Raw genomic sequence first — 22,294 nt, 5'->3', positions numbered from 1 at the left:
ATGTGTTCTGTTAATAAATAAATATTTTATAAAATTTTAAATTATAGATTATGTATTTATCTGATAATTTATTTTTCAATAAAAATGAATATGATTTTGCGTTTTATCTCATTTTTAATTTTTATTTCTAATTATTTTTTTCTCTATTTTTAAAATTTTAAATTATTTATGTGATGTGCAAATAAAAAAATATATAAACCATCAAAGAATATTAATTTTTGATTTCCTAAAACCTGAGCCGAGAGCATATCTAAAATTGTAGATCTCTCATGTTGAGTCTTTTGTGAGTAAAATGATAATTTATGCTATATTTTAGGAATTGGATTGTCAATCCCACCAAAACAATATGATGCATTTTCAATCAAATATGTTTTTTTTTATCATGAACTTCTTGATTAGTTGGGCCCATAAAAAATGAGACAAACGTAAGTTTAACAATCTATCATTTATTATAACCCACACCAAACATACCTTTAATCGATAATTTTCAGACAGTTAAAATATAATATGGTCCTATGGTATTTGTAAATCTTACTATAATAATAATAATAATTGTTATCATAGTAAACAATAAGGTTGAGTTGTGAAATTATTTGACGGCCGCCAAACCCATAAACAAATATAAAGGTAAAAGGTTGGTTAGGTCATGCTTCAATTCCAATATTGTTCAATCACTAATCACAATTAAACCATCCAAAGTACATGATTCCATTAGATACTTAATATTGATTTTCTCTTGGAAATTTAGATATTTAATTTTTTTAATTGAGAAATAGTACTTCTTCAATTTTTGAACATTCTAGTATGCTTAGAGATTGTTTGACGTGCTTGATAAGAGATTATTGATATATTAAATAATCCAAATTCGATTCTAAAATTAATCTAAAACATACAAGCATGCATCAACTTTTTAAATCAATTACATTACATGAAGGAATTGTTCTGTACAAATGATTCGAGGTTGGATTATGGACAAGAGTGTCAGCCTCAAATTTACAGTCTAACATGTTATTCAAAACAACAAACACACACACACACATGTGTATATAAACTCAACTGTGTATGTCATCTTTCAAGCATAGGACCTAACCAAACCGAAGTTACAGAGAGATCTTGATTTGAAAAGACCACCAAACAAGAATCTGGTGGGAGATTCCTGAGGGGATGGATTTGACTCATCGGGGCACCCTTTAACTCTAACTTTAGTTTGCCCTATCGTTTTCCGGATGGAATCTATGATCTTGGGGTCGACCGGGTACCCCGACGTGCAACGAACATAGAACGAGTTGATTGCTTTGCCTGCTCTTGTTGTCACTTCTGCTCGAGTTACTGATAAGCTATTCTCACGGAGAATACGGGTTACATCGGCCAATAGGCCGACTCTATCTGTCGTGCGTAGTTCTAGCTTCAATCCCTTGTGATGAACAGAACACAAAACGGGTTAAATTAATGCAAGAAAACATAGTTGTTTCCTATGAAGCGATATGATAAGAAAACATGCGAACTTGTGGAAGATAGTATGGGTTAAAATGTGAACTCTAAACAAGAATCAAACAGAATGTGATGGCATATGTAATCCAAAATTTCTTCAATAACTTGATAGTGTCGACTAGCCTTTATAGCAGTGAAACGATAAGCTGCAATATACGAATTAAAGCAACTGCCGAAAAGTTCAGCAAAAACATTATCTGTTCTTACTTCAGATACTCTTCTTTGTATTGCTGCTTCAAGACACTGAATCACCCTTTGCCTTTCGGCATCCGATTTCACCGGGGATCCATCTATATGCCTTATGCAATATTCCTTCAAATGCGAGAAACAAAAACATTTTTCAGACATTGTAAAACCATTTGTGGGTAGTGGGTGCCAATCGTATGGGTCATAAATAGTATACCTGATGAGCTTCGGTTCCCATGGCCTCGACATTTCCATGGAAAACCACATATTGCATATCTGTCAGAGTAAACACTATATCAAAAAGAAGCTTCGGCCTATCCTTGCACTGGATTGTCACCACAGAGTAGTCTTTATCGTGCCAGTTTACGACATTAACTTGCGGGATTTCTTTATCGTTCAGCGAATAATCATCGCGCATCTGTTCGTAATCTCTGTCATCGAACAGCATTTGGTGAAGCCTTCTAGCCGTGTGAGTGACACCATTGGATACCACAGTTATAGCTTTCCTATAGCTGTTACCACCCTTTAGCAAAGGACATAAACGGCGCTTAACCATGGTTAGCCTGTCGGGATCTGTTACCGCACCCCCCGTTTTTTCGTCTGTTACATGCATAACGGCGGCTGCACGAGAGTTATGCGTCCACACCTCGGCATTAACCACGTTACATTTGAGTTGGGTGAGAATTGCACTAACTTCAGAAAGTAGCCCTGGTCTATCACTTCCTATTAACTCGATGGACGTATGTTCCACCCCTGTTTTCATGTCGACTGATGTTCTTCTAGATGTCGCGAAGCAGGAATCGGAGCCGAGTGACTGAAACAACATGAATAGTCCATATGGATTGGTAAAAGTACACAAAGGAAGTTTCGAAAATTTCAACACAAATTTAACCTTTTCAATATAATTTAGAGTCCCTTCATCAGTTATCTTGTGTCCATCTTGGTCAGTGACATTGAAAACTGAAAGGGGGGTAAAACTGCTCAAGATTACATCTCAACGCCATCCAGGAAACGTAAATTAAGTTTTCGATATCAAATAAACAAAATATTGTTACCATCCATGAACCATCCACCATCGGAGCATATATAAGCTTTGGTTATAGTAAGATTGAGATCAGTAAGAACTTGTACGACTTCAAGAAGAATTCTATATTTGTTAGCACTATCCACCTTCATTAAAAGATAAAAATTAGCAGAAAATCTCTTATAAAACCAGCATGAAAGGCCAAAAAAGGATCAAACAGATGCATACCTGAATGATAGTTGCGTTTGTGCAGGATTCGTTATCGATCACAACTCTGGCAAGAGGTGAGGAGAGTGATATTAAGTGTTAAAACATAGGAAAAGGAGGAACTGAACTAAGCTAACTCATACGAAATTGAATAGCAGAGAGATAATACATTGGAGGGTTCATTCTCCTGATAAACTTCTCATATTCATCGTCCATGTTTCGAGTATTCACTCGCCGAATAGTCTGGGAAAATAATCAAACTTTAGATACAGCAAGATTGGATTTGTCTCCAAGAACATGCCAAAAAATGATTGAACAATGATTCTGAAATGTCAAGGCATAGCCCATCAAACGCATGATTGCCCAAAAAACGGATCTTTAGAGCACACAACTCACACACATGTAGGTGTGAAAAACCGATCAATCGCAGGCTAGACACAACTAAATCAAGAAAACACAGTTCAACCTCCGCCTCAAAATTCCGACAAAACCAGAAACCCACCACCGAATACAAGGACCCAAAAAAGAGATTAAAATAAACAGCTTAACTAATACAGTGACGAGAAGTTTACAAAATAAAATTACAAGAACAATAAAATATCGGGGAACATGAAGTCGCAAGAAACAGAACAAGGAACAACGTAGAACTCAATTAAAACAACACAAATCAAGAAAATTCAAAGTAAATAAATCAAAGATAGGAAACTAAAGAGCCTAAAAAGAGACCAAATAAAGAGCAGGGGATCGCAATAAATAGACAGATAAAAATGAAGCATACCCTTTAGAATTCTTGAGGATTCTTGATTCTCTAAAACAACACGACCTTGAAGTAAACTAAACAGAATGAAAAATCAAGCCTCAATACATGTGACTCTGGCTCCCGCAAATATAACACAGAACATAAACATAAACAGAGTGTGAATCAAGAAAGTGGAAATCTATGGACACCGCGATGCTTTCTCAGATTATACGAAATAGGCTCTCACTTTCACATCTAGTATGCGTGGATATGCGTGTGTTGTGTGTATGTATTTATAGTAGGTTGGTGTCGGGTAAATTCTGATTTCAGCGTCTCATGGAAATTTCAGGCCCGAGTCTCTACGCATACATTTACCATGAAAAAACCACAAAACCCAAGAAGGTGGAGGGGCATTTGTACAATGATAACCTTTCGCAATAAAACCACACGTGCTTCAAGGGTAAAATGAAAGCATACATTTGTAATGTAAGAGGTTAGTAATAAATTTTTTAGAAGGCTTGTGGGGTTGGTTCCTAAAAGGGCTTAATCTAATTTAGTGGCCAAGTGGTGGATTCCCATAATTAAATAATAATCAAATTTATCTATATTATTATATAAAGAATCTTACACTAGAGGACATCATATTTTATTTTCAAATTACCTTTACACCAAATTTTTTTTCTTAAAATTGCAACAACTTATCTTCAATATTACCCCTCTCAAATTGCATTATGACCCCTCACTAATTTCTATCAATTATTATTAAACTTAACATGAAATTAAGTATTTAATAAAATAAAGGCAACAACTTGCGTGAGACGGTCGCACGGGTCGTATTTGTGAGACGGCTTTCTTATTTGGGTAATTCATGAAAAAATATTACTTTTTATGTTAAGGGTACTACTTTTTATTGTGAATATCCGTATGGTTGATCCGTCTCATAGATTAAGATGCTTGATACGATCTCACATGAGACACGCTCTAAAATTAAAAAAATCTTATATAAATTATAATTATGATTTTACATAGAAAAGGTGTGTGTCATACCTCCATCAATTTTCACAATTGAAAATAAAAAATAAATTAATAAAGTAAAATATTATGATATAATTCGATTATTTCAGTTTAACCGAAATTTTCAATTTCTTCGCCTTAAATAAAATATAAGTATGAGTATTGAACTTTTAAATGTAAATTTACATCACATGATTGATGATACCTTTCACACGAGAATTGACAAAAGAAAATTCTTTGAACCTTTGATACTCTAAAATCATCAACCCTAATTATTGACCAGCCGCCACTAGTCAACCTGGGACAATAAATTTGAGATGGATATGTAATATAATTATTGCTTGTAAATTGGTCTGAATTTGTGGAATGTAAATTAATTTAGTACGTGTAATAGACTAAGTCATTTCTTCCAATATTCGATACACGTCCTACATCTTTTATCACTATTTTTTTTTTTAAAAAAATATCTATTAGATAAGATTAACAATCTGTGTTCCGTGCTATATTATTATCCATATATATTTTTATCATATAATTTGAATGCAAAAACATTACGTCGTTGATTATATATATTTATGAATAGGTATCTTGTGAGACGATCTTATGAATCTATATCTGTTATCTATATTTGAAGTCAACAGTAATATTTTTGAATGGATAAGGTCAGGTAGGAAACATATCTCACAAAATTGACCCGTGAGATTATCTCATATGAATTTTTGTGTTATATATAATATTTATGTATGTATACGGTGAGTTGAAACTTTGTTGGAGTGCAATAATTATTCATACCAAGAGAGCGATCGAAATGTAATATTTGAGTTGTTGTACGATTAAGATTATCACCGATTATAATTTTTGATAAAGCGTCTTAGTCTAAGAAACTATATAATTATTGATGAATTATTTAATTTAAAGCCTGATAACACGATCCTTGCATTTTCGTGCTATACGATGAAATGCTTAAATTTATTGGAATAAAGGTGTTGGACAAATATGTACGTGGGCGTAGTTTAAAAGTATTTATAAAATGGGACATCAAATTAGCGAAGGCACGATACCGAAGTCATGGAAAATTGTCTACGCCCACCCTAAAAACATAGGTTTTTGTCGATTGGTCTCTTAATTTTATAAAATTGTATCCTCGTCATCCGAAATTGATGACATGAAATTCACATCTCCATTTTCAATCGTTATTCATTCGCCCTTTATAATTTATTATTCCTACGAAATATTTTTTAAAATAATAACTAAAGAAGATGGATTTAGTATATAAAAATTCATATATAATAATAATAATTCTCTTTTATAAAATAATGTCTTTTTGTTCTCAAGCTTTCCCACATAAATTTTGATACATTCACGGTACTATAGATAATATATATTAACATACAACATTAGCTTTAGTGTAACATCAAACTAATCATGTATATACCAGGACAAAATTTACAAGATTATTATACCTGAACTCCGATTTAATTTACATCACTATTATTAGAAAGCTGGGGATGACAATGAGATGGGTCTGAGGATGGTCTGACCAAACTCAAGACCCGTCTTGCTTCACTTTAGACTTGTCTCGTAAACCCGACAGATTCGATTTGGGTTGGACTTGTTGGACTCCTCAAAATTATTTATATTTTATTAAATACAATTATTTAAAAAATTCTAACTTTATATTAATAATATTTTAAAAATATTACAATTTAAAATATACCAAATTGTATTCAATTAATAAGAAAAAAAATTATAATTATATATTTTCATAAAACATAGTATAATAGAATAAAATTATTTCTATATTAAATATTATAAAATAAAACTATATATGCGCGTGTGTGTGCGCGCCTATAATGACAGGCAGGTTCGAGACGAGTCTACTTAAATCCGAAATTCGTCCAGACCCACTGTGAACCCGCTTCCTCGGGTATAATCTGTTCAGAATGAGACGAGTTTAATACAAGGCCGGATTCATTTTCATCTTTACTTCTGATTCAATACCTAGTTAGACTGCTCAATAAACAACCAAATTGTTACTATAATGTTATGCATCGTTCGGCCAATTCCGTGGCACACTTTCTTGCTCGTAGAGCCTTCAATTGTTCTTCTAATTTACTGTGGCAAGAGGAAAATATTCCATCTTGGCTTTCTAGTATTGTAACTCGGGATTTGCCGATTTGATATTATGAATGTCTATTTTTTTCAAAAAAAAAAAAAAAAATATTTTTATTACATAAAAATTTTAATTTCGATATGCATAAAAATTCACTTTCTCATACATGACACTGCCCACTTGTTTGAAGTATCGGGCTTAGCTATATCGGACTTAGCTATCGCACTTTATTAGATATCAACATTGAGAATCAGCAGCCGGCGGTGGGGCTCAAACAATCTCATGCCATAATTTTGCCGGCTCTTCCGATTGTCTGAGAGTCAGGTGTCGGTCAACCACGATGACGAGCCCTCCAATTATGTTAGGACCACCACAACCATCCACGTGCATTATAGCACATAATTATAGTACTCAACAAGTATGCCCTTATTCACAACTATATTTCCATAGATTTCACATACGATAATGCACAATCTCCAGCAAAATCAAGTTCAACACCCGATATTCGATCTATCGTCGGTTTATCAGCTCTTCAACTGAGTCCGCAAGCTAACAAAATCATATGATAGAGCCAAACCAGGATGATGCATGAACATGATAATGCAAGGCCAAAAATGAATAGGAAAGAGAAACGAATTTGATGGTCAAAATGTGCTGATAGTAGTTTCATGGAAAAATGATTCCCATCCTTCATACTAGATGACAAAGAAATATGCCAATGTCACCAACCAAACTACAAACAAACAAATTGACGGCAAAACCATTATATTTCGATTAATGTCAAGTACCCAAAATCCATTAGATTACTGCCATCAAATTCTGTCATCACTATCCCAGCAGTTTGTTGCAACATAAGAAAGTAATAATATGTAATACACACAAGTACTTCCGAAAGTTAGTGGATGTCCAGTTGGCTGGTGGCCGTAGGCATCTTTTAGTCGTAAGGAACAAAACGCGACTCAAGGGGATCCAGCGGACAATTGCAGCCTTTCAAAGTATTAGCACATCGATATTTTGTTGTTTATTTCCCAGTGAGATAAACAGGTGGGTAAGAAAATTTTTGAAGAAATGATGATCCTCGGTAAGCCATCAATCTAAATTAGGCACCCCCAACAAAGAAAAGGTAGCGTCTTCAGGGTCGCAGAGCGGAATATACTCCGAACCTCTCACATGAACACTAAAGCAAGCTGTAGAATTGGCAAGTATGAGAGAGGAAGAATTGGAATATTCTTTAACATGATAAAAATAAAAAATAAAAACCGAAAATATAGGGTTAGATTTAAAAAGCATCATAACATAAAAGGTCCTTTTTCTATTACTCATAATTGCACGTAGACAGCAACAACTAATCTAGAACACAGTTTAAAAAATCTATTGCTTGTTTCTTTAACTGAATTTTTTAGTGTCAAACAAAGCTATAAAAGAAAAATAACTTCGTCAAAGGTCTGAAATTTGATATAGGAAACTGTTTCGTTAATAATTTTATTGCCCCTGATCAGAAAATTACCCATTCAAGGTAACCATAGATATCTTCTCAGATATGCTTTTAACAACAGTGACATATAGCAACTAGCCAAACTCTATTGAGAAATGAATGAGCAACACAAAACTAAGGATGAGTGATTGGCAAAGCATTTCGTTTATTTCACAAGCTTCTTTAAGTAAATACTCTCGGGAGCAATGTGTGGATTTTAGTGGCTATCACCAAACAAAACAACCATATATATACATACATATATATATATATATACACACACACACACATATATATAAAAGGTAGTCAAGATAATACCATTTTCAACTTTCATCACACTTTGAAGCATGATATCCATCTTTGTTCTCATGTCCAATGATTCAGCCATTTTTGGGGCAATAAGTGTGAGCTCTCTATAGATTTCACGGACAAACATACAGATTTTTTTCGCAAAATCCAGTTCACCATCGGATATTCGACCAATCGCTAGCCTCATCAACTCCCCGGTCAAGTCCGCAACCTAAACATGAACAATAAAAAATTGGCATTAGTGACATAGTTGTGAATTAATTGCAGCATTGCATATGATCTAGGTTTGAAAGGTACTCACAATTTGAACTTAACATGGCAGCTAAAACTCATCATACTGACAACTGAGCTTAACATGGCAGCTACTTCTCATCATACTGTTGTTTACTATGTTGTATGTCTAAACAAAATCTTCTAAATAAAAATAATTTCAGAAAATTACCCCCAATAAATAATCAAGTACATTAATCTTTAGAGGCTCTACGGACGGATCGCTTAGTGACATTAAGGAGGCATTGATTTCATTCAGATCTAAAAGACCACCAGTCTTGCAAAAAGTACAGAATGTTGCAGCTTCAACATATTCTTGAACCTTTAAATCAAAGTAAATCATGAGTAAGTTTGTCAATAATCTTCCAGTATTGCAAGATAAGAAGACATCATACACATACCCCAGGAGAATAAGCATGTCTAAGCTTCCAAAAATCTGTTCCTTGGAGCTCTTTTACCAGACGAGATATATATTGATTCACAACCATAGCTAAATCTTTTTCTGCCTGTTCTAATACTTCATCTTTGTTGTGTTTACTAATTCTGCCAGTGGAAGGGTTCATCGGATTTTCCGATTAAATGGTAGAAGTAACCTTTTTTCACTGGAAAAAGGAATTTTGTATGCAACATTTACGAGAAAATCTAATGCAAAATGAAAAAAACTTTCGTTTACCTATGCACCTGGAAAATGACCTTTTTGCTATTCATTGTTATATCACGACTAGCCTTCACCACTCTTTCTCGCTTGTCATTCTGAAAATCAGCAGCCAGTGCGTCCATGTGCATGAAAAAAATTGCCACAAAAACGTAGACGACGACTTGAAATATTTGTGCAAATTTTTAGAGAAACCATGCATCGACTTTAAATAGCATAAGTTGCTGCTTCTTGCTTAAAGTCATATAACAAACTTCACTAACTTGAAGCAAGTTTCTAGCATTAATCATATTCCAATTAAACCAGGGACTGTTATAATACATGATAAAATATCTCAAAGACAGTAGAAAAGGAACAATTAAAGGTCTGGAACAATCCCCCGAATTATTTATGCATAGTCACACCGAAAAATTAACCTTGAAATGCAATTTTAAAATATTTGGTTAGAACCACTGACAAGCGTAGAGGATGTCATGATCCTGCATCAATCTTGGGCAGCTAGTTTGACATCCTACCAAGGACGGCGTCACACATCCACTACCTCCCAGTTGCAATAGAACCTTACGTAGGTGTCAATACCGACATTTGCAGCACCACAAAGTGTGGTTGCCGTCCCTTAAATGAAAATAAAGGTGTAATTTACATGCAAGCTAAGTCCATCAGTATACATTAAATCAATGCCCTTCTATTAATTTCCATGCAAGCTAAGTGCATTATGATCCAGGTGAATTGACATTCAAAATCAACTTGCAATCAGAAATTTATATCTGGAGACCGAACTGCAGTAGAACATTCCAAATCAAGAGTCATGTCATTCTTCCGAGACAGCAACAAAAAGGTTATGTGAATCTAAATTACAAGAAACCCGAAAACTACTCGATGCGCTGCACACAAAATTCAACCACGACAGAGATATCACTAGGATTCCACGAAACGTTTCTATCACAACATACCACAGAAAACTTACAAGGTCGTTGAGGTAACTAGTTGTTTGCACAATATTTGGTGTTGCGGGCGTGCCAGGTGCGAAAGTGCACCGATTTGTGTAAAAACGATAAAAATCTAACTTCTAAAATCAAACGACAGTGAATTCTAAATTTGATCGTTGGTTCTAATCTCCTAAAACATATGCGATGCCAAAATTAAGAAAACTATTGGAAAGTGACGGAAATAAACCCCTGACATGATTTTGCATTTACAAAACTGTAGGAATTCATCAAAGACATGAAAAATATAATAATTTGTTGCTGAAATCTAAAATGAGAAGACGTAAATTGCTAGAAAACGTAAAAGAAAGTGCTTGAAGCAGAGAGATTTTTTTTTTTGTAGAATTTTGTCAGTAGTTGTGTGTGTTGTCTGTGTAGCCTTTCTTCTGCCGATCTCTTTTCTCCCCCTGGCTGTGCGTTCCACTCCACTCCCCCATGATCCATGTTCACGCTTTCTACGCCACGATCTTAACCTCCCACGTTCTTCTCTCCTTTAGCGCTCTTGACCAGATTTTGAATCGATTAAATCCATCCGTCACACTTAACGGGCCTATACAATTTAATTGGGCTTGTGATTAATGTGGGCTTCATGATTAATTATTTTTAGCCCAAACAATTGCCCCCCGCAAGCATTGGCCCGTGGGCCAAAATGCTTGTAAGGATCCAAGTTTAATTTGTCTATGCGGCCCGCGAGCACTTCTTAAAATGATTTTGTAGTGTCTGGGGCCTAGCCCAATTCTTGGTAGGCTTCTCACTATCGACTTTCCCCTCCCAGCTTCAAATCCAATTCAGATTCAAATCCAAAGCAGAAATTTTCGGCCCTCTTTCCTCTTCACGCGTTCCCGCTCTTCGCTCCCCTCTGCCATCGGGAGATCACCGCCCTTAAGCACTTCGATTTTTCTGTGCCGGCGTTCTGTCCGATTGCTCCGCTGCGGCGTTTCTCAGTCGCGTTCTTGCGCTCTGAAGCCCTCCCCGCTCGTTCTCCACTGCTCCCCGCTTGAATCGCGCCCACTCCCCGTTCTTCTCTTCCTCGCTCGATTTCTTTTCACGGGTAGTGAGGAAGCGCTTTGTTACTCGAAATCTGTTCGTCTCGCTTCCGCCGTCATCTCCCTTCTCACTGCGGCTTCTGAAGATTTCCCGATGGCTCAGGAACCATCTCAGGCGCGCCCAACTGAATCGAACACCGCGGAATCTCTGCTTCGTCGTTCGTTGCATTCGCCGGCTCCGCTTCTGGCCCCAATCTGTTCCTTGTTGTCTCTGAATCGTCGATGGGCTCTCAAATAGGCACCGGCAGGTTTCCCTTGGCGAAGGCGAGCGCCCCTCTCGGCTCGGGTGATCACTCGGCGGCTGCTATATCCACTTTAGCTCCTCCTCTGGACGCCTCTGCCCGTCCTTCGCAACCCATGCCCACGTCGTCCTTGCCAGTTGCCGCACTGGCTTCCGTGGATTTCTCGGGGCAGCCGATGTCACTAGCTACGGCCGTGGGTATCTTTTTATTCCCTCTTCTTGAATTGTTATTTAGTGTTTTTCGGCTCCTAGAAATTTGTTGATTCGCCTTGCTTGAACTGAAATTTCTTTTTCCGCTTTGTATGGCTTCGTCGTGTGAATTCCAGTGCCAGGGCCTTGTTTTGTTTGTTGGGCACATTTGTAGGAACTTTACTGTCATTTCCCCCATTTTCGATTTAGTTCTCTGCCTTACTGCATCCACCTTTATTGGTTTTCTCTTGTACATCTCGATATGTCTATTTCCAGCAGGTAGCATGGATTGGCCATGAGTTGGCCTCGGTTTTCCGGTGTATTTGACACCTACGCCTTAGTGTCATTTGAGGATTTTTGCAACACAGGTACTTCTCAACTCTAATGTGCCCTTACGTGCTCTTACGTGTTGCATCCACTCAAGACAACTCCCTTGACCTTTACATTATGCATTGCACTTCAGTCGGATCCCTTTCCCGCATACACGTATATTCATTTGCACTTCAGTCGGACCCCTTTCCCGCATACACGTATTTGCACTTCAGTTGGACCCCTTTCCCACATACACGTATTTGCACTTCACTTGGACCCCTTTCCCGCATACACGTTTACTTTTTGTTCTTGCATGCGGTGATTCCGCTTCATATTTGTTGACTGCTGGTTTGGTGACGGTGGATTTGTACGGGGTGTTATGTATTGGAAGGAGTTCACATTCGTTCTTAATCAACTTAACACAACTCACTTCAATAGCTTCAAATCAAAACCATAGGTTGACTTAAAACTCCCCACTCAAGATTATTCTCTCCCTTGATCCATTATCCATACACAATGAATCCAATATGATGAAAGTGGCCTACTGGCCGACTTTTATTAATCATTCGTTTTTTGAATCATAACAAATATTTACATCAGTGGCCATACAGCCTACTTCAAATAAAATTCTTACAACATGAAGCTAAAAACAGTATAAAAATGGCTGAGTAGCCTATTTCTATACTAAAATTAACTTCTGGGTCTCTTGTGGCTTGCATAGCGTCCTTGTTCTTTTCTGTTCTTCCTTTATTCCCCGTTATTCCGCTTGGCAAGCTCAACTCCCCGCTCGGTGTGTTTCTTGCCTGCCATATTCCAAGTGGCCTGAAAGCCTACTTCATGGTCTGTCACTGCACATGCAAGCGACCGATTTATATAATGACAGAATGGAACATTAGAAATATGGGCCGAATGAATAATAAGTGGCCGCAAGGCCAACTCCCTAGTGAAACAAAGTGCCTCCAAAATAATGAAGTCTCATTTTCTCTAAACAATCTTATTGTTTGAAACATAAACAACGGATACCTCAGTGGCCCTAAGGCCTACGTCATATTACGTACTGAAATAAGAAACTAAAAATATACGAAAGTGGCCCCGAAGGCCAACTCCCCACTGAATATCAGTCTTTTAGTTTTCTTTATTCGCTCACTTTTCTACTTCTTCCCTCATACTTGGAAAATACGGCTTGAGATACTTGCCGTTTATGCATCTTTTGTGTGGATGGCCATCTATGCTTGATAGCCAATATGCATTTCCGTCTAACACCTTATGTACCTTGAATGGTCCCTCCCAGTTGGGAGACCATTTACCCAGCTCTCTATCCTTTGTTCCTAGTGGTAGTATGGTCTTCCACACTATCTCTCCTTCATGGAAACTTTTCTTGTTAACTCTTTTGTTGTAGATTCTTGCCACTTTCTGTTTCTGTAACAGCAAAGCATTGTACGCTTGGATTCTCAACTCATCTAGTTCTTCTAGCTCCATGATCATTGCTTCATTATAATGCTCGAGGGAAAGTTCATTTTGCTTTGCCACTCGCATTGATGGCACCATAATCTCCAATGGGAGCACTGCATCATGGCCAAAGGTAAGGGAAAAAGGGCTCACTCCAGTGGCAGTCCTCTTGGATGTCCTGTATGCCCACAAAGTTTCTGATAATAGCCTTGGCCAATCCCTAGGATTCTCTTCCATCATCTTTTGTAGAATCTTTATCAACACTTTATTTGACGCTTCGGCTTGCCCGTTAGACTGTGGGTAATGAGGGGATGAGTTTATCAATTTAATTCCATAGTCTTCTGCAAACTCCCTCATATCTGAGCCTGTGAACATAGTTCCCTGATCTGTGGTCAATGACTCTGGAATTCCAAATCTATGAATAATATTCTCTTTCACAAAGTTAATAACATCCCCTTGCTCCGCTTTCTTCAAGGGCACTGCTTCTACCCATTTGGTGAAAAAATCTGTAGCCACAAGGATGAACGAGTGGCCTTTAGATGATGAAGGGTAGATTTTCCCTATTAAGTCCATGGCCCAGCCTTTGAATGGCCATGGTTTGACAACGCTGTGAAGTTCATCCGCTGGAATTCTTTGGATGTTCCCATGTTTCTGACATGGCTGGCATCCCCTAGCATACTTGATGCAATCTTTCAGGATGGATGGCCAATAGTAGCCATACCTCCTTATCAACCATCTCATCTTTATTCCAGATTGATGCGCTCCACACACTCCCTCATGAACTTGCTTCATGATCTCCAAAGCCTCTGGGAAGCCTATGCATCTGAGAAGCAGACCATCTAACCCTTTCCTGTACAAATCACCCTCCACTAAAACGTAATTAAGAGCTCTCATCTTTAAACCATGTGGAATATCTTTCCCGGTTGATTCTAATACCATTTTCATGTCATCCCTCCAATCCCCAGCTAAATTTACATCCAAGTTGAGCGTGTCTACCTGAATCCCTCTTTGCTGAATTGAAGGGTGGTTTTTCTTCTGAATCAACACTAGTCTGTGAGTGAGTTCTGGAGACATCTTCAATCCCGAAGCAACCTGTGCCAACTCGTCTGCCTCCCAATTTTCTTGTCTTGGGACGTGGACTAATGACACTTCCTCGAAATCATCTAGAAGTTGGGATGCGGCGGTATAGTAAGGTGCCAAGGACAAACTTGTGCATTTGAACTCCCCTGACAGCTGTTTGAGTACCAGCTGAGAATCCCCTGATATCAATAATTCTCTTGCCCCTAGATCTTTCAGAATTTCCAATCCAATGACCAGTGCTTCGTATTCTGCTTGATTGTTGGTGCATGGGAAATCCAAATTGAAGGATAGAGCGGTTTTCACACCTCTTGGGGAGGTGATCACAATACCAGCTCCAGCTGCTGTTTCTGTGCTTGATCCATCGAACTTCAACTCCCAGGGTTGGACTCCAACTCCACAAACTGGAAACCCAACCTGTTCTCCAATAAACTCATCAAGTGAAGGGTGATCAGCTAAAAAATCGGCGATAGCTTGGCCTTTTACTGATTTTTGGGGATAATATGTCAATGTAAACTCGGCCAACGCTAAAGACCATTTGCCAATTCTCCCAGAGAGGATGGGTCTATTAAGCATGTATTTAATCAAATCGGTTTTAGCCACCACAAACACTCTTGATTGAATCAAATAATGTCTTAACTTAGTACATGCATAATACAGCGTTAAGCATAGCTTTTCAATCACAGAGTATTTTACCTCTACTGGAGTAAGGAATCTACTCAAATAATAGATGGCTTGTTCATTTCCTTCATGATTATTTTGAACTAGTAGACACCCAATTGATTCATGAGCAGCAGAGATGTATAATTTAAGGGGCATTCCATACCTGGGGGGCATAAGCACAGGTGGATTAGATAAATATCTCTTGATCACATCAAAAGCCCTCTGATGCGACTCTTCCCATTTGAACTCCCCGCTGTCTTTGAGCTTCAACAGCTGTGAAAACTCCTTTGTCTTCCCTGCAAGGTTAGAAATAAAACGCCTCAAGTAATTCACTTGCCCAAGGAAGCGTTGCAACTCTTTCTTGTTCCTAGGTGGATTTGCTTCCATAATAGCTTTGGCTTTGTTCTTATCCACTTCAACTCCCCTCTGGTGCACAAGAAATCCCAGAAAGTTTCCTGCCTTCACGCCAAATGCACATTTCAATGGATTTAACTTTAATTCATGTTGCCTCATTCTTTGGAAACTTTTCCTCAAGTGCTCAATGTGATCAGTAGCTTGTTTGGACTTTACAACGATATCATCTATATATACTTCAATATGATGTCCTATCATGTCATGAAAGATGGAGTTCATGGCTCTTTGATACGTGGCTCCCGCGTTCTTTAGCCCGAATGGCATAACAAGCCATTCAAACGTACCAACAGCTCCCGGGCATCTGAATGCTGTTTTGTGAGTGTCAGTCTCGGCTATTTTGATTTGGTTGTAGCCCGAGAATCCGTCCATGAAAGACAACAACTCATGTTTAGCCACTGAATCAATTAACATATCAGGTATCGGCATCACATATACATCTTTGGGAGTTGCACAGTTCAAGTCTCGGAAGTCGATGCATATTCTGACCTTGCCATTCTTCTTCATTACTGGCACAATGTTTGAAAGCCACTCGGTATATCGGATTGGCTTTATAAACTTGGCCTTCAACAATTTCTCAACTTCCTCTTTCACTTTCAATTCAACTTCTTTTGACATGCGACGAGATGACTGTTGAAATGGTTTGAAACCTTCTTTGAGTGGAAGTCGATGTTCGACCAATTTTCGGTCCAACCCTGGCATGTCATCATAACCCCATGCAAAACAATCTTTGTATTCCTTCAACATGCTGATCAAGTCTTGCTTCAACTGCTCTTCCAGTAACTTACTCACATATACAACTTTTGGATTCTCAAGCTCCCCCAAGTTAATCTCTTCCAATGGGTCTTGAACTTCATGTTGGCCATCTTCCAGTTGAGATGGCGCCATCAACAACTCATCGACTTGGAGCTCATCATTTTCGTATTCTTCTTCTTGGACCACTTCAGTTCCATAAGTGTCCCATGCTTCCTCTTCCTTTAGTTTTTCCAGTACTTGCTGCACATGTGCCTTCCATATAGAGGTTGCAGCTACCTCCTTTCCTCGTTGGTTCGAATCAATCATCAATCTCCTCAATCAGTGGCTGAATTATCGGCCTCGATGGCACGATAACGGTAGGTTTGAGGATTCTTTCCAACACCGAGCTTGGAGTTGGTGTTTGCATGTACAGTGGATTTTCTTTCTTGCTATTGCTACGGATTTTGATGGGCCCAAAATCCCCATTATAATATCTGGCTTCTACTGCACTTGCACTTGTTTGGAACGGTTGTCCATCCGCTTCTACGACCTCCACGTCATCCCCCTTCCAAAATAACAACAGTTGGTGCATTGAGGATGGTATGCACTGGTTTGCATGGATCCAATCTCTGCCTAACAACGCTTGGAAGTTGGCGGAGGAGTTTACCACGAAGAATGCACATAAAGATGACATACTCCCCACAGTAACATCGGCGGGGAGTACCCCAATGGTCTTGGTAGTTTCCCCTGTAAATGCAGCAACCGAAACTTCTGAAGGGATCAAGTCTTCTTCATTTTTGCCTAGATTTTTCAACATTCTTACTGGGAGAACGTTCACTGCTGAGCCATTGTCAATCAACACTCTAGACACTGGCTTCCCATTCAAGTGGGCTTTGATGTACAACGGCCTTATGTGCTTGGTCATGGCCGGTGTAGGCTTTTCAAGTATCACCTGCTGAGGCTTGTTTCGGTGATCCTCCTTGATAATCACTTTTGAACTCCCTTCGGGGAGTTTAATTGCCTGATCTTCTTTTTGCGACGATTCATGGGGTATCAACTCCCCGTTCCCTTCTTCTACCATTTTAAATATCTCGGGTAGTATCACCACTCCAGTGGCACAATCCACAGTGATGTGAAATTCCCCAACGCGAAAATTAATTGATTTCCTTGCTTGATCATCCTCTTCGCTTAATAAATCATCATCGTCTTCAACAAACTTGTCCTCAGTAGCCGATCTTCCAAACTTAGATTTACTCCCCACTGGCTCATTGGAGACTGGAACATCAGTTTTGGATTCATTCTTCAGCTTAGCGAACTCCTCTCTTCTTGCAATAGCTCTTTCTCTCAACAGTCGTCTCTTTTGTGTCCTAGTCGGTGGCCTAGGGAACTTTTTGTGTTGGGCCACTCTCCAAGACTCACTGAACTCCCCTCTGGCTGGAAGAACGTATCTTGGCTTTATTCCACTGTTCTCAATCATTTTTCCTTTTGTGATTTCGTATGAACGCCGTTCTCTGCCGTGATCAGCTGATACTTTTCTGGTTTCCACCCTCCTTGACTCAAATTCACATGAATTTCTCCTGTTTGAATACCTTTGGTGATGACTGTGAGATGACTCCCCTCTGAACCATTGCTTCTCCATCACTGGTCTTTCAAGAAAATGTTGATCCCTCGGCCTAAAGGCCGCGGATTCACCAACACTTCTAGGGAAACGCTGTTGGGCTATTGGCATTCCATCGACACTGTGCCTTTCATGAGCTTCAAACAATTGACCCTTTGGAATCCAGTATTTCTTGATCACTCGGTCTTTCACTGCAAAAGATAGCCTTCTCTTCTCATTGAGAAGATCTCTCAAATCTGTCATATTCACATTAACCAAAGCAACGGGGGGAAAAGGATCGTCATCCACCGCCATAGACTCTTGTTTGTTAGGGAACTTCACAACTCCCTTGTTAATTCTGTCCTGCAAGATATTCTTGAACGCCCAACAAGACTTCGTAGCATGATTGTAAGAGTTGTGGTACTTACAATACTCTCTTCCCTTCAGCTCTTCTGTAGGTGGCATCTTATGATCAGGCGGGAATGTGATGAATTTTTCCTTTACCAAGAAATCGAAGATTTCCTCGGTCTTTGACGTGTCAAAAGTATAGTGCATGTCTTTGGGGAGTTGGGAGCTATTATTCTTTTCAGGTTCTGCTGGCTTCTTTTTTAGCAGGGGAACGGTGCAAGAACCAGCTGACCGAATCTCCGCCAATGCCACATCTTCCACCTCTTGATAATACGACCCCATAGCAGTTTTCTTCTTGTACGACTCTTCCCTCAAAAGCTCTTCGTATTCAGCCACTTTGGCGGCTAGCTCAAAGAAATCCCTGAACTCCATTCCCTGGAATTTCTTCCTTAATTCAAAATCTAGCCCCTTTTGTGCCATCTTCACGAACTCAGTCTCGGGTAGGAACACCTTGCACCTATTCTTCATCTTCTTGAACCTGTCTATGAAATATTCCACAGACTCTCCTTTCTTTTGAGTGACTCTGGATAAGTCGGCAATGCACACTTCAGGCTCTGTTCTATAGAATTGAATGTGAAATTGTCTTTCCATTTCTTGCCAACTCATCACTGAATTTCTGGGGAGCGAGGCATACCAAGCGAATGCAGTTCCAGTGAGGGAATTTGGGAATAGCCGCAACTTTAGATTGTTGAAGTTCTCCAAGTTGGCTAATTCCCCGCACTGGATGGTGAATCTGGCTATGTGTTCCATGCTGGACTGGCCATCCTCCCCGGAGAATAAACTGAACTCATGCACTCTATAACCCCTTGGGTACGGGTTATTCACGTCAATGTAGTCTGGATATGGTTTGTGGAACTCTGGGCGGCCAATCTGTTTCAAGGCCGGCCCATATAACTCTTGAACAGCTTCTCTCACCATTTCTGGATCAATCCCGTGCAAATTCCGAGCGGGGAGTTGGTGATGGTAATTTGCCCCCCGAGCTTGAAACCCTGCATTTAAACCAAAATTACCCCCTGGGAAGCCTCCATCTCCTCCTGGATAATCCATGTGCGATATGTCATCATAAGCTCCCGGTTGGTACAGAGGATTGGTCACGCTGAACACTTGAGCAACTGGTTGCTTCGAGCTCCCCACTCCATGAGTACGTGGATATGGCTGAGCTCTCCCTCCTAAGGTTTCTTCTCTCTTGTGAGGTGGTGTGTACCTTCTTTCGGGCTGATTTGGGAGAGTACACTCTGGGCGGCGGGGATCGCCAGCCCTTGAGTCTCCAACTCCCTGATCGGATTCATGAACTTGGTTGCTTCCCTGGTCAGCCTCTTTGCCAGTAGTATTTTGCTCTCCTCGAAGGGACTTACTCGGCTTACACAAAATGGATTTCAAACAGTCAGCCATCGCCTTAGATAATGCCAGTGAGATTTCCTCAATCTTTGTATCAGTCAGTTCTCCAATCACCCTGTTTGAGACTTGGTCATTAGTAGTAGAAATCTGTAGATCCATTTCTTCAACCTGTGGTTCAACAACGTGTTGTTCTGGCTGAGGCGCTTGAGTTCCCTCTTGATTCGCCAGAGACTCCCCACCCTCCTGATTCACGTTTTCCTTTCTTCTTGGCGGCATAGTGATGGTCCCACCGGGCGTGCCAAAAATATGTTTGCACAATATTTGGTGTTGCGGGCGTGCCAGGTGCGAAAGTGCACCGATTTGTGTAAAAACGATAAAAATCTAACTTCTAAAATCAAACGACAGTGAATTCTAAATTTGATCGTTGGTTCTAATCTCCTAAAACATATGCGATGCCAAAATTAAGAAAACTATTGGAAAGTGACGGAAATAAACCCCTGACATGATTTTGCATTTACAAAACTGTAGGAATTCATCAAAGACATGAAAAATATAATAATTTGTTGCTGAAATCTAAAATGAGAAGACGTAAATTGCTAGAAAACGTAAAAGAAAGTGCTTGAAGCAGAGAGATTTTTTTTTTTGTAGAATTTTGTCAGTAGTTGTGTGTGTTGTCTGTGTAGCCTTTCTTCTGCCGATCTCTTTTCTCCCCCTGGCTGTGCGTTCCACTCCACTCCCCCATGATCCATGTTCACGCTTTCTACGCCACGATCTTAACCTCCCACGTTCTTCTCTCCTTTAGCGCTCTTGACCAGATTTTGAATCGATTAAATCCATCCGTCACACTTAACGGGCCTATACAATTTAATTGGGCTTGTGATTAATGTGGGCTTCATGATTAATTATTTTTAGCCCAAACACTAGTATATCCGGAAAAAGCTTCTTTCAATGGATTAGGTTCAGTGTCAGCAGCGCTTAAGGCAGCAGTTGCTATATGCCTCGGACCTCTCGGTCTCTTGGCTACAGCACCTTGCAGTGCAGTCCCTGCAACTGTTCGATGAAATGCATCAACAAATCAAAACCAAAACCAAAATCAAAATCAAAATGTGTTACAGTAAAAGATTGAATGGGTAGAATTTACATGGAGGAATTCTGTGAGGTTTACTGGACGACATGAGAGGCAGCTTGGTAGCCCAGGACTTGTACATCTGTTATCCCAAACCAACACCGTGCGCTCTGCATAGTCGTCCTGCATTTTTTATTTTGTAACTAAATAATTAAATATTTATTAATAAGTACTTTTAGAATATAAGAATAACCAAAGTTGCTGTGGTGTAGTGGTTATCACGTCAGTCTTACACACTGAAGGTCCCCAGTTCGATCCTGGGCAGCAACACTCTTTGTTTTTCTATCAGCTGACTTGGGCCCGAACTGGGTTTTCGGATCAAAGCCCAAATAGGCTAATTACCCACTAATTTTTTTGGGCTGTTTATATTCAACTCTAACTTTTTTTTTCCCAATAGAGAGAGATCAAATTCTCTACGAGTTAATCTCAAAATTTTTTATTTATTTATCAAAATATCAGAATCAACCTCGACTGATCAGGATTAATATGTTATCAGTTTTTGGATTTGTATTAAATCGATCAGAATTTGAGGTTAAGAAACACAGAAAAACTAATCTTTTTAATTGAATAATCTCGTTTTTTAAGAGTTTGCAAACACTCCCTTTGTCGATGGCAAGAACGGCGATGCGTAACTTTTCTGACACTATTACTCCATCTCTTTACGCAATATTACCGACCAACGGTAATATTTCAACTAACTTTATGGTGCACATACACACATTATCTTGGAACATATGGAAATTTCACTATTCGTTGATACGAACTAATTAAACAACCATATAATGTTGATTCGTTTGAGCTCGTTTAATGATGCTCGTTAAGATAAACAAACCAAACTCAAGCTTTACAGTATTCGGCTCGTTAGCTCGTGATCATGTTCGTTGTTAAGTTCATAAGTAATCATTTAAATGAAAAAATAATAGTTTTGATATTTGATTTATTAATTTTGCATATTATTTATGAAATATATTAAAAAATCTATTAAATTTATTTATTATAATAAATTTACAGATTTTAATGAGAATAATGTATTTTTCTTTAAATATATAATTTACTTTTTAATTAATTTAATGAAAATTTAAATATATAATTCATATTTATTAAGCTTGTTTAGGCTCGATAAAGGCTTGAATAAGCTCGTAAGCCATGCATATATTCGTTAAATCAAGCTCGAGCTCGGCTCGATTATAAGCGAACCAAGCTCAAACATTCAAGAGTTCGGCTCGGCTCGACT

At 38.8% G+C, this 22,294-nt stretch overlaps 2 protein-coding genes and 1 non-coding gene across 3 annotated transcripts; 1 reads left to right on the top strand and 2 right to left on the bottom strand.

Moving 5' to 3' along the window:
- Positions 1–898: 898 nt before the first annotated feature.
- LOC140830578 (ACT domain-containing protein ACR4-like) lies at positions 899–3,921 on the bottom strand. The gene is made up of 8 exons (XM_073193967.1): positions 3,687–3,921; positions 3,078–3,151; positions 2,930–2,975; positions 2,733–2,847; positions 2,570–2,637; positions 1,895–2,491; positions 1,699–1,803; positions 899–1,414 (listed from the first exon to the last, which is right to left on the bottom strand). The coding sequence occupies exons 2-8, from the start codon at positions 3,122–3,124 to the stop codon at positions 1,073–1,075; spliced, it is 1,320 nt and encodes a 439-aa protein (XP_073050068.1). The 5' UTR covers positions 3,125–3,151; positions 3,687–3,921; the 3' UTR covers positions 899–1,072.
- Positions 3,922–7,744: 3,823 nt separating this feature from the next.
- LOC140830577 (uncharacterized) lies at positions 7,745–21,200 on the bottom strand. Its single transcript, XM_073193966.1, has 8 exons — positions 21,076–21,200; positions 20,860–20,984; positions 10,450–10,470; positions 9,501–9,580; positions 9,229–9,370; positions 9,000–9,149; positions 8,567–8,768; positions 7,745–7,961 (listed from the first exon to the last, which is right to left on the bottom strand). Exons 1-8 carry the CDS (start codon positions 21,140–21,142, stop codon positions 7,864–7,866), a joined length of 885 nt encoding a protein of 294 aa, XP_073050067.1. The 5' UTR covers positions 21,143–21,200; the 3' UTR covers positions 7,745–7,863.
- A 57-nt stretch (positions 21,201–21,257) lies between these two features.
- On the top strand, positions 21,258–21,330 carry TRNAV-UAC (transfer RNA valine (anticodon UAC)). The gene has a single exon. It is a non-coding gene; the product is annotated as a tRNA-Val (tRNA).
- The last annotated feature ends 964 nt before the right edge of the window (positions 21,331–22,294 follow it).

The sequence above is a fragment of the Primulina eburnea genome, chromosome 4 (assembly GCF_022965805.1).
Source record: "Primulina eburnea isolate SZY01 chromosome 4, ASM2296580v1, whole genome shotgun sequence".
Classification (NCBI taxonomy): domain Eukaryota; kingdom Viridiplantae; phylum Streptophyta; class Magnoliopsida; order Lamiales; family Gesneriaceae; genus Primulina; species Primulina eburnea.
Note: the sequence above shows the minus strand (reverse complement) of the source record. Positions and strands in the feature narration are given on the sequence as shown.